At 45.8% G+C, this 15,048-nt stretch overlaps 1 protein-coding gene across 1 annotated transcript in view; it reads right to left on the reverse strand.

The window, feature by feature from the left end:
* kctd16b (potassium channel tetramerization domain containing 16b) overlaps positions 1-14,744 on the reverse strand; it is a 69,534-nt gene extending 54,790 nt beyond the window's left edge. Inside the window, exon 1 of the mRNA XM_061249824.1 lies at positions 13,901-14,744. Coding sequence (XP_061105808.1) covers positions 13,901-14,744 — 844 coding nt within the window. The remainder of the gene's footprint in view (positions 1-13,900) is intronic.
* Positions 14,745-15,048: the final 304 nt, after the last annotated feature.

Below are 15,048 nucleotides of genomic sequence, written 5' to 3' on the forward strand. Positions count from 1 at the left end.
GGACCACCGTCAGACAGCTGGGAGTCTCCCTCTCTCTCTATCGCTCTGTCTCTCTCTGTCTCTCTCTGTCTCTCTCTGTCTCTCTCTGTCTCGCTCTCTCTGTTTCTCTATCTATCCCTCTCTCACTCTGTCCCTCTCTCTGTCTCTCTCTCTCACTCTCTCTCTCTCTCTCTCTCTGTCTCTCTCTGCCGCTGTGGAGTGCTGCATTCGTTTTCCATGGCCCCCTGAGCACTCTCCCAACACACACACACACACACACCCACACACACATATACCAACACAAACATCCCCACACACACACATATACCAACACGCACCCCCTGACATGCACACACACACGCATGCCACCCTGCCCCGCCCCAGGCAACCAGCTCTCAACACAAGTGTGATGAGGCAAGATGAAGCGTTTCCTCCACGGGGCTCTCAGGAGCTTCACAGCACCCTGGAAATAAGAGCAGCCGGGGAGGGAAGGAGATATGGGGGAGAGATGGGGGTATGGGGGGGGTAGGGGATATGGTCGAGTGATGGATGTGGTGCTCTGGGGAAAATAAACAGCTTTGTCACGCCTCTGGCACACAGAGACTGTATCCTGTCCTCAGACGGCGAGCACTTCTACTCCATCTTAACCCTTTTAGCTGTGAGGTCACAAACGTGATCTGAATGTTTTTTAACTCAACATTCTAATGCTGATGTAACAATCACTCCGCGCAAATCGAAAGCAACGGAGTTCTGGAACACTGACTTGGAATTCCGAGAAAACATTCCAAACACCCTACTCTTCAAAGGCCTATTTTCCACGGTAAATTTTTTCTTGATGTCTTGTTAACCGAAATGGTTCATCTCACCACTGCACTGTCCATCGTACATTGGGGAGAGCACAGAGAGACTTGCGTTCTCTTCTGAAGACCGAGCTGCCGTCGGCTGACATTTTTCACACTGCCGTCGACCAGCTGCCGTGTGAAAATGGCTGTGAAGGAGCAGTACACTGCGTGTGTAGCTGACGCAAGCAGAGGCTGCAGGTTCCAAATCCTCCAGCACTCCATCCAGCGAGATGTGACGGGGATGTGCCTAGCAACCCATTCCCTCCCTCCCTGGGTCACCATGACGGACTGCTGGCCACAGTCACCACCACCACGGTCCAGACTGTACTGTATAAATCATTGGCTGCATCACTGCTTTAGCTTCAGTGCTAATGCTTTAGTTCATATGGCACCTTACAGCCAATTTCTCTGGCCCTTAATGCTGGTTTAATAGCCTCTGCAGTACACAAAAGGTTTTCTGGCTTGTTTGATGAGCCAAAAGTAATAAGGTTAAAAAAAGGAAGGATATCATTTATGATAGTTCCTTATACATTTTCTTCTTTTATATTAAGACAGCACCTTGGCAGGCGGATTCTTTCATTAAAGGAGCCCCAGAGGCTCACTGTCCATCCTTTGTCGGTTGGTGAGTCCGAACGATGCGAGGAGAAATATCATCTCATCATTTTCATCATGGTTTCATCATGGTCTACAGTACACTTACACTCAGTCTGCGACCATCTGAGAAATATAACGGTGCGTTTCAGACCAGTATGTGTGGTCCCATCGGCTATTTATTATTCATAACTACCGAGTTGGTGGTCAGATATATTTTGTTTGCTGGCAGTCGACAGAAAGCCCATAATGTCGGCACTACGCAGGACAGACAAGCTAAAATGGCGGTCAAACTGGAAGTTGCCCATGGATAGAAGGATGTAGACATTAGAGTTAAGGATATGCTTTTCATACTGATGGACATTACATCTTAAAGTATGTTCTCCCTGTCTCTGAAAGCTACAGTGTAAAAAGAGAAGATTTTGTAATTGCAGCTTCATCTTCACATTGGAGATATTCCATCAGAAGGATAAAATAAATAAAAAATCTCATAGTGCAGCTTTAAGGAATGGAAACTCAGTGATCAGAAAAGTATGGTATATTACATTGCAGGTGATGGACAGAGTCACTCCTCATCTGCCAACATCAATGTGCAATTACAGCCACTGAAGGCAAAGCTTGGCAGCACGACCGTTTAAGGCAGGCGGCCATTTTGACTGCAGATTTATCACAGCCTCAGAATGGCAGCGTAACCATCCGTGTTGATGACACTGTGACTTTAAGTGTGATGGCTGTCATTATGCATAATGGCCTTCTCGTCAGCGCTCTTGACCTAGTGCTCGGAGGGCAAGGTGCAAATATAAAGCACAGACACACACGGGCTGGCAGCTCCTGTTTATTACTGTATATTACTGCCATTTATGCGCTTCCTTTTACCCAGAGCAACGTTTCACATAATATCCATTTATACTGCTGGATAAATATATACTGAAGCAAAGGTCAAGTACTTTGCTCAAGGGTATGAAACCAGTGTCATAACCGGGACTCAAACCTGCATCCTTCAGGTTCCTACGCCATTACAGTACACTGCCATCCACTCATGTACAGTAGAGTACAGTACCGTAAATGACCTGTCGAGAGTGACATCCTCAGCACGGCCCTGTAGACCTAGCGTAGCCCCAGGCCTGTGTTACAGCTGGAGCCCTGCAGTAAATTGAACAGGGAGGGCAGCTACTAACACACTCTGTGCTTGGGGGCTTGTTATTCGACCTCTGCCTGGCTGCCTCAGAGGCAAGAACTCCCCACACACTGAGGGAATTTTCTCCATACGCTGTTCGACACTTTCTGATTATAAAGTATTTCTGTTTTTGTTTTTACGATCAAGGTTAAGTTCAAGGAAAAATGTGTTATCTCAAAATTGAGAAATTGAGCTGTTACTGGTATAGTAAACAGAAAATACCAATAATATATGTATACATACAGTATTGTGCAAAAGTCTTAGGCACCTGTATAACATTCTGTGCAGATAAGATTCTTTCAAAAATAGGTCCTAAATGAATGTACTATACATTTTACATTGCATTTTAGTAATTTGGCAGAATAGTTAAAAATTGAATCAAATCAATATTTTTTTGTGACCACCCTTACATCACTTCTCTGAGCACACCGTTGGCTTAGACAATCAGCAGGGAGGTTGTTCCAAGCATGTTGGAGAACTTGCAGCAGTTCTTCTGCAGACTTTGGTTGGCTCCTTGCTTCTGATCTCAGACAGCCTTGATCAAGTCTTTATGTAAATAGTCACTTGCTTACAGTAATATGTTACTGTGCTTAAATACACAAATGTCTCCGTAAAATTAATGATGAAACAAATGAATGAATATTTGGAAATCTCAAATGTATTCTTTTATACTAAAAATAAACATATATATAATAAAGTCTAGGGTGCCTAAGACTTCTGCACAGTACTGTATATAATATTATCACATTATTAATGTGAATTAAAATTATTATTATAATAATAATAATAATCAGACGAAGAAGAAGAAGAAGAAGAAGAAGAAGAAGAAGAAGAAGAAAAATGACCGGTGCTCGCATTGTGCAAAACAAAAATATTATGTGGTATGTGTCTTAAATCACTGTAGCTTTTGTTTGCTTTGTTTACTATATTTCTGTGCTTTGCAGACAGACAGGTGTAAACAGAGTTGGACATCCTCCTCACAGTCCAGAAACATCCCACCAGGGACATGTGGCCCTGCCAGCCAGCAGAGCCCAGCTCTCAGCAGGCCCATTCTACTGAATCCCAGGCACAAAATGGCCGCCCCACACGGTGCTCTTTATTCCTGTCCTTTCACCGCTCTTCGACAGCGGAGGCCTGCTTCTGCGACACTGGGAGCGTGTGAACTCGGAGGAGACGGTGCGCGACTTCGACCGAGCTGGCATGCGAACCGCCGCTTTCAGCCTCGGAATGAAAGCAGCGCAGAGAGCGGGGCCAAAAGCAGTAGAAATAAATGGCGGGCACATTGCATCACAAAGGGATTTTTTTTTGCCACAGGGAGTGATGGGAAAATGGGAAAAAAAGTGTCTTTCAACCAGCGTGGAGTCCAATCTCTGCCTCTTTGCCTCTTCGCTGCTGTCAGAAATCCCTGCGCAAAAGCCTACATAATTTAATTCTGTGCTAATATTAGACTATGGCAATTAAAAGGAGCGGGCAGAACACAAAGGACTATCTGAAACTTCCGAGACAAAGGCTGACAGAAAAATGGGCGGCGTTAAGCGAGTCACTCAGGCGTAGCGTTACATTCCTGCGATCGACACAGACGATTCTGGGCCGGGCCTTTCCCACCGCCCGCGAAGAGCCGTCCCGTTTATTAACGTTCTGGCTCTTAGATATGACTTTAATTCAATTTCATTCCCTCGCTCGCAGTTTGATTACGACGGGGCTGTCGCAATTAGGAACCTGTACAGCGCGTGATTGCATTCGCAGCCGTAATCGTTCACTCTCAGTTTCCCCGGGTTGTAAAAAGCAATCCATTACCTCAAGCAGAGCCGGTCCTGCCTCCGGGTTGCCCTGCTCGTTAGCGACGGAAAACAGGACGAGCCGCCCCACCTTAAACGCCGCACGGAGACGTCTGGGTCGCGGCGGGAGACGGTGACGAGGCTCTTTTTCCAAGGGCGGCCCGGAGACTCTGCCGCAGGTCGTTTCCGTCCTCCGCCCGACATCAAGTAACCGAACCCCCAAAGCCGGCGGTCCTTAACGGCCACCAGAGACACATTCTTAACTTTCCTCTAAAAATTATCCAAGCGTGCAGCCTTTTCAAAGGGAAAGACAACTCCACTGCAGCAGAAGGGGCAACTGCAGGGATTTTTACGGTGAAAGCCGGGAAGTAAACAAGCGCTGTATATTATGGGTCTCCGTCCATTAATGAATTTTACTCATACGCTGTAGAACATTTCATCTTGTGACCTCAGAGAACTTTATGTGTACATACAGCTCCCTCCAGTATGCTTTTCTGTGTGCATTGTTTATCAGCACAGTGTCCTCTGATGGATAAATAAAACACAGAACTTTGTTCAGATAGGACTTATTTCCTTTATTGTCGTGTGCTTAGCTGGAGTTTAAACCTCAAGCTTAAACCTCCAACACCAGAGAACAGCATTACAACAAGAACAGCTATCTGTGAAACAGGGATGAGCTGTGTAGTTGTTTTGTGGTCTGGAGGTTTAAATTTGGGCTTTGAACTCCACCTAAGCACACGGCAACATTCCCCACTTCTTTCTTTTTTTTCACGCTGTTTTTCCACATCCATATTCCCGTTTTCTAATAATGGCGTGTTCCGCGTTAGCGCCTCCGTGTTGATGAGTCTGGAGAGCTGGAGCCGGATGATGAAATATCAGATGCGCTGAAGCAAGGGCCGGTCAGGATTACAGCGCTGGTGCGCCCTCAGCCCGACACTCTGTTAATTGGCAGGAATGAGGCTCGGCCACGGTGGAATTGCCTTTTTCCCCCGATCCCTAACGGGATAGAGACGTGCCGGAGCCCAAAGTGGGATTTTAACCCTGGCCTCTCACTCACCCGAAGCTACACACAAAGACCAACGCATTGCTAGTTAGCTAAAGGCGAAATCACCCCGAGCCACAGGCAATAACTTTGTTTCTGAATTTGAATTTGCCAGAGAATGTGTTGTCACGGTAACCTGCTAGGAGGCCTTCACTTTACCGCACCTCACTGTATTCAGTAGTGAACAATCTGAGCTATACCTGCTAAACTCACACGCCTTTGCCTCCAAAAAACAAAAAGTGAAACTGCAGCAACTCTGCTTCACATCCGCGGCCTTTGGTCCGCCCACATGGGCGACATTAACTCAGGGAGTGAGACCGGTCGTCTGGCAGTAGGAAAGTTGTCGGTTCGATCCCCACCCTGAACAAGACACCTAGCCCCCAGTTACCCCTTCGAGCTGGTTTGTGCCTTGCGTGGTAGCCAATTGGTGTGTGCTTGTGTGTGTGAATGGGTGAATGAGAGGCACTTTGGATAAAATAAATGCAGTCCATTTACCGTTTACCACTGTTCCTCTGTTCCTCACCACCCATCCCCTCCAACCCCCTCTCCCCCAGTTCACCTCTTCCCATTATTAGCACATGCCACATTCAGCAGCCCTTTGAGACAGATGCAGAATGTACAGAGAAACTGCAGACATATCATATTGCTTTCTCAAAGTGAGGAATACATGTGAGCTCTAGACTGCGAAAAAAACAAGTCAATCTCAACAAGCATTTTAGTCTTACATGAAGACTTTAAATGTTATTCCTATTCCATTTTTGGTAAATAAAACAAAAATATTGGCAATGAGGTGAGATAGTTCAAGATTCATTTCAAGATTTGCCAGTGGGGTGAGAACATTGCACTTGTCAAGCAAACAGTAACTTAAAACTAGCGAATATTTTCTACTTGCGAGAAAAAAGTAAGATCTTAAGTGTTATTAAAAGACTAAAACGCTTTGTTAGGACAGTCATTTTTTGCAGTGTACGAGCCATCGCCACCCACTCGATAAGGGCATGGAGACGAGGCAGTAAAAGGCGTTCTGGCATGACGGACGGTGATACGGACGAGGTGCGGAAAGCTGTCGGAGGCTAACTGCACCAGCTGCTGGGAAGGAGACGAATGCAGCCCTCCCGAAATTCAGCTCCGTAAGTCCACCAGGAATTTCACAATATTTTCCTCTCAGAAAAAAAGATTCCTGGTGGCCCGAGGAGTTTCCCTCGCTGGCACTGCCTCGTGGGCGTGCACTTTCAGCCTCTTTTCTTCCGGAAAAAACCTCGGAATCTGACATCCACCCCCCTAAACTGAAGCAGTAAAGAGTTCTTGGTTTGATGAATGACCTCGGTTTCCAGTCCAAAATCAGACCTGTGTATGGGATGGTTGGTCATTTTGTGCTGCACTCCATGGACTGGACCAGGGGTGTCCAACCTTATCTGAAAACAGCCGGCGTCTTGGTGTTGGGCTAAAACAAAAACATGCGCCAAAACCAGTCTTTTTAAGATAAGATTAGACACATCAGTGGCCCATATCACGAAGCAGGATAACTGCGTTAGCTGGATAACCGCACTGATAAAAACCCAGGACAGCCCTTTTTTACAGATTTTGGGATGTTCTAGGTTTGGTTCAGTGCAGTTATCCAGCTAACTCAGTCATCCTGCTTCATGATATAGGCCCCTGGTCGGGAGCCTGGGATGAACTGTCATATCATCATCATCATCATCATCATCATCATCGCCATCATGCCCAATGCACACACCCCAGAACGCACCATCTTCTGTCCAATCACTGTGACCGAATCGCCTTGTCCCTGCACCCCACAGTCACACACCCCCCCCCCCCCCCCTCTCCACTAATATTTCTTCCACAGGCCTAAATCCCTTAATGTGGCCGCATGAACAGGCAAAAGAAGCCATTTAAATGAACGTATGAATGTGCGCGCCGAGGGTAATCTCCTTCCGGACACGCTTGGGTTTTCCGCGGTCGGCACGCTGGGAAGATTTCCTTTGAAAGATAATGGAGTCTGCTTCTGTCTCCCTAATGGGGGAGCTCCATGAGCCCATTCTCCTGCAATGTGCCAGAAACAATAGCGGAATAGCCAAACAGACAGCGGCACCAGTATCACTTAGTGGAACAATGCTCGTGGAAATGGAGTCAATTAAACACCCATCGGACTGGAAACCCCATTAAAATGTTGCAGGTCTTCGGGAAAAACAAGCGGCCTCAGTTCAGGCGTCGTCCGACCCAGCCTCCATTTTAGCAGTCGAACAAAACAAAACAAAAATCTGCCAAGCCAAACACTGCGTGCCACTTATTTTCCATTGGCAAGCACTTTGCAACAAATTACTTGCTTATTTATTTTTTAAACGATCAGGGTCCCGGATCATGTTTCTTTTAAAATGAAAAAAATAAATAAAACCCATCTGGTTAAATAAGCTTTGTCAGAAAATGTGCATAAATTCAGATTATTTTCATGAGCGGATTTGAGTTGGGAGACCCGTGTGTGATAAGCAGCCCCTGTGAGCTCCTCTGCAGCAGAGCGCAGACTCAAAGCTGCGGATGGAGACCTCCCTTGTGTGTGAGAAGCGCTGACCTGTCTGCTAACGCTGGCCTGGAGCCAGGCATGCACATAGGAGGGGGAAATGGAAACAGTTACACGGGTATGTCGCGCTACACTTTGTTGGCGAAGCATACATGAGCCTTTATAATTACATTACAGTTATTTAGCTGATGCTAAAGTCACTTAAAGTTGATTAAACTAAGTACGGGAAAAATCCTCCCAATGGTAGAATCCCACATTTGGTTAAGGGATCTCATCATGGCTAGACGGGGGCGTGAACCACCAACCTTCCGGGTCCCAGCCGTGCATCGGAGCCATGAGGCTGCAGGCTGTGCCATCCGCCCAGCACCCAGACCTCACGGGGTTAAAATGAACTTTTCCGTCCAGCGTTAGCCGCAGGCTGCGGCTCAGTGAAGGCACAGAGGAGTGCTTCCAGTGTGAGTGCCTCCTGATAGTGGTCTGCAAACAGCAGGGTTTCTCCATGGGCTGGGCACTGCTAATGCACCCTTCAGCAAGGGTACTTAAACTGAATGGCTTCCATAAATACTCTCTCACATACTCTGTTATATAAATGGACAGTATGGAGATTGCCTGGCATAAATATGTCAGCATGGCAAGTAAAGGACAGTATTGGGTAGCTTATTATTGCATTATGAAAATGGACACCTGTACACTTACTGTGGATGAACTCCATTTCCGGACTTCTCTTGATACAGTTGAATATTAATACCTGATATTTTTTTTTTACATTTTTTACATTGTTTTGAATATCCAGCACAGATCAGACCATAATGCTCTTATTTGTGTTCCTCTGCCCTAACTCGGTGCCATTATCTGTTCTCCCACGATGCACCTCCACAGCGCAGTGCTTTGCCCTTTTCAAATGCGCCGGGCCCTTGGTGACACTTAAGTGATAAGGGCCTAAAATATTTAACTAGATTGGCCACGGGGAAAAAGAAAAACAGGACGTTTGCATCTTGTGCATTATCCCAGCCGGAGAGGGTTTCTCTCGGAATGCCACCCGGGTGCCCGACTCGGCGAGACGCAGGCGAGATGGCCTTGGGGGCGGTCCGTGTCCCTCTCTGTTTCCGGCTGATTCTGTGGCAGGGGTGGAGTGAACAATACCACCTGTGAGCTGGGCGGCAGGTCCCCTGTTGCCCTGGACTGGGAAGCAGCTGGTCTCATTGACTGCAGTGTTTGACCTGTCACAGCTCACTGCCAGTTAAGCAGATCAGGGTAATAAGTAAAGGCTGGACAGTGGCATATATACTTATTTTTTTACATTTGACAGAATTAATCCACATCACACACTGTGATTGTTTTGATGATGTGTTTAAAGACATTGACCCTATTGTGTTATTTATGCAACATTTCAAATCCATTCCAATGAAGGAATTCAGGTTAAGTGTTTTTCTTTTCTTCTTCACGATATTGTATGGCGTTGATCCATATCTATGGAGCCATATAGAAGCTTTCCAAATCACACTGGGTACTTATAAATATTGTGTCCTTTAACCCTGCAGCAGGAGGGTGCAATATTTAAGCCACGTGAATACCCCGCCTCCAACCTCGCCACAAAACGATTGCTATATAAGCCTCTGTGTTATGGCTGGACATTTACGCATGAAAAAACATCCTCGGGTCGTTTTTCACGCACGAATTGCCAGCAGCGTATGAGAGGGCATCCGCGATGACGGAACGCTTTCCTGGGTAATTTCATGCAAATGTTTTGGCGGGGAGCGTAGGCGGGGGAGGGAGGGGGGGGGGGGGGGGGCTGGCTGGGGCTCACTCCGTTTGGTAAGCGATGATGACATGATTTACCGCACGCGGGGACCAAGTCCTCTGACTGTCACTACAAATGATTAATTATCAATCATTCTAACCGAGCAACAAATTGCGAATAGATTCGCCTCACGGGATTTGTAGTCCCGAACAGATGCTGGGTGGGAGGCACTGGAGCTTGTAGAAATAAATTGGCATTCTCTACCAGGGGTAAAGTAAACTGGCTAATAGCAGGAAAACAAGTACCTGTCACTTTCTTCTGTGACTTAATCAGGTGCCCCAGACCTCATTAAGCAACATGCTCAATTTCTTTGTATTTTAAATATCACGCTCTCAAGAGACTGTTGTCAGAGGCATGCCATGCTGTGCGATCTGCTTTTCAAAATCACTGCTGAACGAGATGAGCTCTCTAAAAAAACTCCGGGAAAACAGTGCTTGGATGGGCGTTGTTTTGAGTTGTTTTATGTGACGTTTTCGATTAGATCACTTTGTCAAGTCTGAGTTTTATTTTTACAATCCTGTTACTCCCCCGAGTTTATAAGCCCCGGCTCCGCACACTCCTCAAACACACAAATGGGTGACATACGGGCGGACGCAAGCCGCACATTCGATTCTCAGGTCTATGAAGCACAGAGCGGGAGTACGCGCTTTTCCCTACGGTGGGTGCTTATCTGGTTCCCATACGTGCAAAACAGAGAGATTACCGGTTTAAATCCTGCAAAAAAATAAACAGTCTGTTAATGAATTAATAAGACTATCGCCACAAAACTGGCGACTCAAAGACCGGTTCGGCAAAAAAAAAAAAAAAAAAGAGATAATTTAGCGGAGAGCGAATCATTAATGGACCGTGATTGTTTCGCCTCCTCGCCTCCCAGCGCCCGGCCCTGACCCACCTACTCTTGTGTCTTTAGGTTTTCACACACGGGACCATTTGGAATCACCAACAAAGTGCTTTTTAATTGCCCATATGGTGCAGCGCGCACATCTCATGTGCGACAGCACACAGCCAAATGAAGACGCTAATGAGGAGGGGCGGCGCGCGCCAAAGTTTGTTATCCCTCTGACTTAAAATCCATGTTATTACACCAACATATCGAGCAGCATTTGAAAGTAAACAGTAATTGCAGTTCATGCTAAATTACTCACACCTTCCTTAATTCGCCAACAGATCACGGATGTGCATTTCTGTGGTCCGTCTGTTCGCCTGAGGAGAACCCAGTACATTACCAAACAGTCGGGTAAAACGGGATGCCAAACGCAAGGCAGGCCTGGTTGTAATTTCCTGGTTCTAGAAAAAACTAATCTCTTTTAAAATGGTGGTTATCGATAGAACGTGACATCACCCCTGTTTATGTTTCTTAAACGCTGTCATGCATGATCTGTGCCTGTGCTCGCACTTGCAGAATAGAGCGTGAACGGTGATGTTGCTCTAACTGTAAAGCGATGCGTTTTTGAAAAGCTGTGCATTGTTGTTTTGCATACTGTGACGATAGCTACTTTCTGAGAAACATGCGGGTGACAGGAACTCAGTTCCACTCCATGGAAATAACAAACGCCTTCTGAGAAGTCGCTGGGTCCCTGACAAGAGGTATTATTCGCACACTTTAGTCAAACCATATTCAACACCATCTTTGGAAAAACATAAAATCACATAGCCACTCGGCACCAAATGTGGCCGTGAGAATTAAAAAAATAACATTACTTTTTTTACTTGCGTGACTTGCTATTTTCACAAGAGAAGTCATGGAGGAAAAATCTTGCATTTTCGAATCATTTTTTGTGAGGTGCCTCCCTTTTTTGGCGTGTGTCAGGGTAGCGCAGGGAATAAACACATTATCGACTGTCAGCCCAGAGTCTGCGCTATTTTGTTGCACCATAAAACATTATGAGGGCCATTATAAAAAGCCATCATCCCGCCTAGCGCAGAAACGACGGGTGAAGATGTAGGCTGCTGACGCCTGTCCTCGCGCGGACGGCCGGGAACGGCCCTTCCAGGGTAGAGCTCTTGCAGTAAAACTTGCTGCGGGAACAGATGGAATCAAGTGAGTGCAGACAACAACTCCCAACGGAGCAGAAAGCATGGAAACTGAGGAGAACATTGCTCTCCCCCCCCCCCCCCCCAATCTTTACAAGTGAGATCGCTAAACCCAGTTGAGAAGAACAGCTTCACTGGACCCAGGGCTGACAGACAAATAAAAAAACACAGCAGCCATTTATCAACCTCAAGACGATGGATCCATATGGCAGGGTCAGAGGGAGGGGGTGGGGGACTGATGATTATTCAATATATATTGCCCTGACTGACAGGTGCCCTCAAAAAGTACTAGAACTTCGGATTTTCTGGGGTTGTGGGGCCCAATGTGCAATCTTTTCAAGGGGCCCAACATCCATCCATCCATCCATCCATTATCTTAACCCGCTTATCCTGAACAGGGTCGCAGGGGGGCTGGAGCCTATCCCAGCATACATTGGGCGAAAGGCAGGAATACACCCTGGACAGGTCGCCAGTCCATCGCAGGGCACACGCACCATTCACTCACACACTCATACCTACGGGCAATTTAGACTCTCCAATCAGCCTAACCTGCATGTCTTTGGACTGTGGGAGGAAACCGGAGTACCCGGAGGAAACCCACGCAGACACGGGGAGAACATGCAAACTCCGCACAGAGAGGCCCCGGCCGACGGGGATTCGAACCCAGGACCTCCTTGCTGTGAGGCGGCAGTGCTACCCACTGCACCATCCGTGCCGCCCCCGCCCAACATCCTGGGACAGCAATTACAGACCTTTAACACAAGTTAACTGGCTTTTGGATATGTTACATATTTCTTATTTCCTAATACAAATTCAGTTTTTTCCAAATAGTTTTATGAAAATATGACCTTGTTTGTATTCCATTACACATTCCATTATATATTACATTAGTTCACATGATAAACTACTCCACTTTAACATAGTAAAGAACTGAACCATGAGCCAGTTACCGGCAGGAAAAGACTACTGTCTTTCAAATAGGAGGCAAATATAACACTGCTTTCATGGGGTATTTTCTAAACACTGGGTTGGCAGTGAGTCAGGAAGTTAAGGGTTAAACCACGATATGACAAGCTATAGTTAGTTTGCTTGCACTGTTAACTGCTTCACGTCCATTAAACCTGAGTCTTTGCTTGAGCAGTCTGATAGACTGGAATGAACATAAACAGTGTTTTATTTTGGGCGTGGGCATCAAACCCGCTCTCTGAAACTACTTTTCCCATGAGCCATGCAGCCCATGCAGCCCTCCTCTGTAGTTTTGTGTCTTAATTCGACTATTGTATAGTGTTGTGCTTGTTTGTTTTTGTTGTGTCGAGATGTTGCCGGTATTGTGCATTACGTAATACACGCATAATGTCCCACTTATCAAAAATAAACGAAATTGTCTTACACGCAATTGGGCTTGATGTGTCTGTCCAGATGCCTTGAAAAGCATGTGTCAGTGCTTGGAATAAACATTTCTAGTTCAAGACTGAAATATAATATATGGCTGTTACAGTTCAGTAAGAAAACCATTAACAACCATCCGTTCCATGAAAGTGTTTACTTTTTTAATGCAAAATTGTGTAGATTATTAGCCTCATAATGTAATATGAGAATAGGTCTTAAAATAATAGATGACTGGCCACTAATTATTCTTATTTTTGCATTAATGTAGCGCAGAATAAGATCATACTAAAACAAAATGCGGCTGTCCGGCCGTACTTTTATGGCTTTCACATAAGTATTGTGCTTAATGTTGCGTAATGTTGGCAGTTATTCTCAAATAACCTACATAATGTAAAATAATTCTGAGGACCGCTGCCTCCCAGTCATGACTGAACTGCTTACAACCCAAATTCAAATAGAACAACGGATATACCAAGTGTGCCTCCTAGTGGCGACTATAGAAACAACCTTTGAGTCCATCAATACTCGTATGCCACTATTTAAGTACAGAGATGCAGAAGATTACATAAGTCACTTTTGGAGAAAGATTGGCAAAAAATAAAATAAAATAATAATAATAATAATAATAATAATAATAATAATAATAATAATCGGTGATTTATGTATTATTTATTATTTACCACTTTAAATCATTTGAAGTTATAAGTAGATTATTTATTGATTTATTGATTTTTTTAAAGTTGACTTACGGTAGAAGACATATTCTGTGTAGCTGGACCAGATCTTGTCCTCTGTGTATTGATTGACGAAGGATGCAGTGACCGATGAGTTGCAGGCAACCATCCCGAATCCACACTCTGACAACATGTCAAAAGCTCTCTCCAGGTGTTTGAACTTGAGGTAGAACCGGGACGTGTATCTATCGGGTGTCCTGTCCGGATCTCGGCTCTCGTTCAAGGTCTCCCCGAAAACTTCTTTTGCTAGGGCAATCCTCCCGCAAATCAAGATTCTGGGTACCCTTCGGAATTTTGCGTCGGTTTGACTCTCCCTGCCCATGGTGCATGAGCCCCTGTACCCGACGGTGATGAACCCATACTTCCTGTTAGCTGGAACTAATGACGACGGCGGGCACATCCGTTGATCGCTCCCCTGAGAGGCGTCGTCGAAATCACTGTGGTAATAGTCGTCCGGACTTTGTTTCAAGTCCTCCGGAGCTAAAATCTTGACCAAATCCGGCAGCTGGAAGTATTCCGCTTCTTTTTTTAACCTCCCCTTTTCGGGGAAGTGGTCAGGCAACACGACCTGCTTGTCTCTGAGGTAGTCCAATACGTAACGAAACAAAAATCCATCTCTGTCGATAAAGTATCGTCCCTTGGGGTCCCGCGCCAGGTCATTAGTGGCATCCTTCTTAGGGGAGAATATTCTTCCCAGCAGGGAATTTGGGGTGCTAATGAGGGTGGAATGGCGTGTGTAATAAACTTGACCCCCTACATTTAATTCTATAACGTCAGGGAAAGAATTCTGAACGGACCCTTGCTCCTTGTTCGGCGGGTGAGTCCTGCAGTTCCCGCTCAGTGCCATGGTTTCAGTCATGCATACACAAATCTTCGAGCCGTAGTATGCACAGAAATCTTGATTTGGGCCCAAAAGTTGTTTTCCCACCCCTAGCTCTGTATTCTCTGTAAACGAGATAAATTGTCACGGATGGGGCTGTGTCAGAGGAAATGAAACGCAACAGTCAAATGAGCCACTTAAACATCAGTGTAATACATAAGGGGAAAACATCCAGGTACCCCTAAATGAACCGACTTTTAGATGCAACTAAATGCACAAAATGAAAATCCCTATTGTATGGATGTCAGATGCAGAGTTCATAAATACAAACGTTTGCGTTATT

The sequence above is a fragment of the Conger conger genome, chromosome 7 (genome assembly GCF_963514075.1).
Source record: "Conger conger chromosome 7, fConCon1.1, whole genome shotgun sequence".
Lineage (NCBI taxonomy): Eukaryota > Metazoa > Chordata > Actinopteri > Anguilliformes > Congridae > Conger > Conger conger.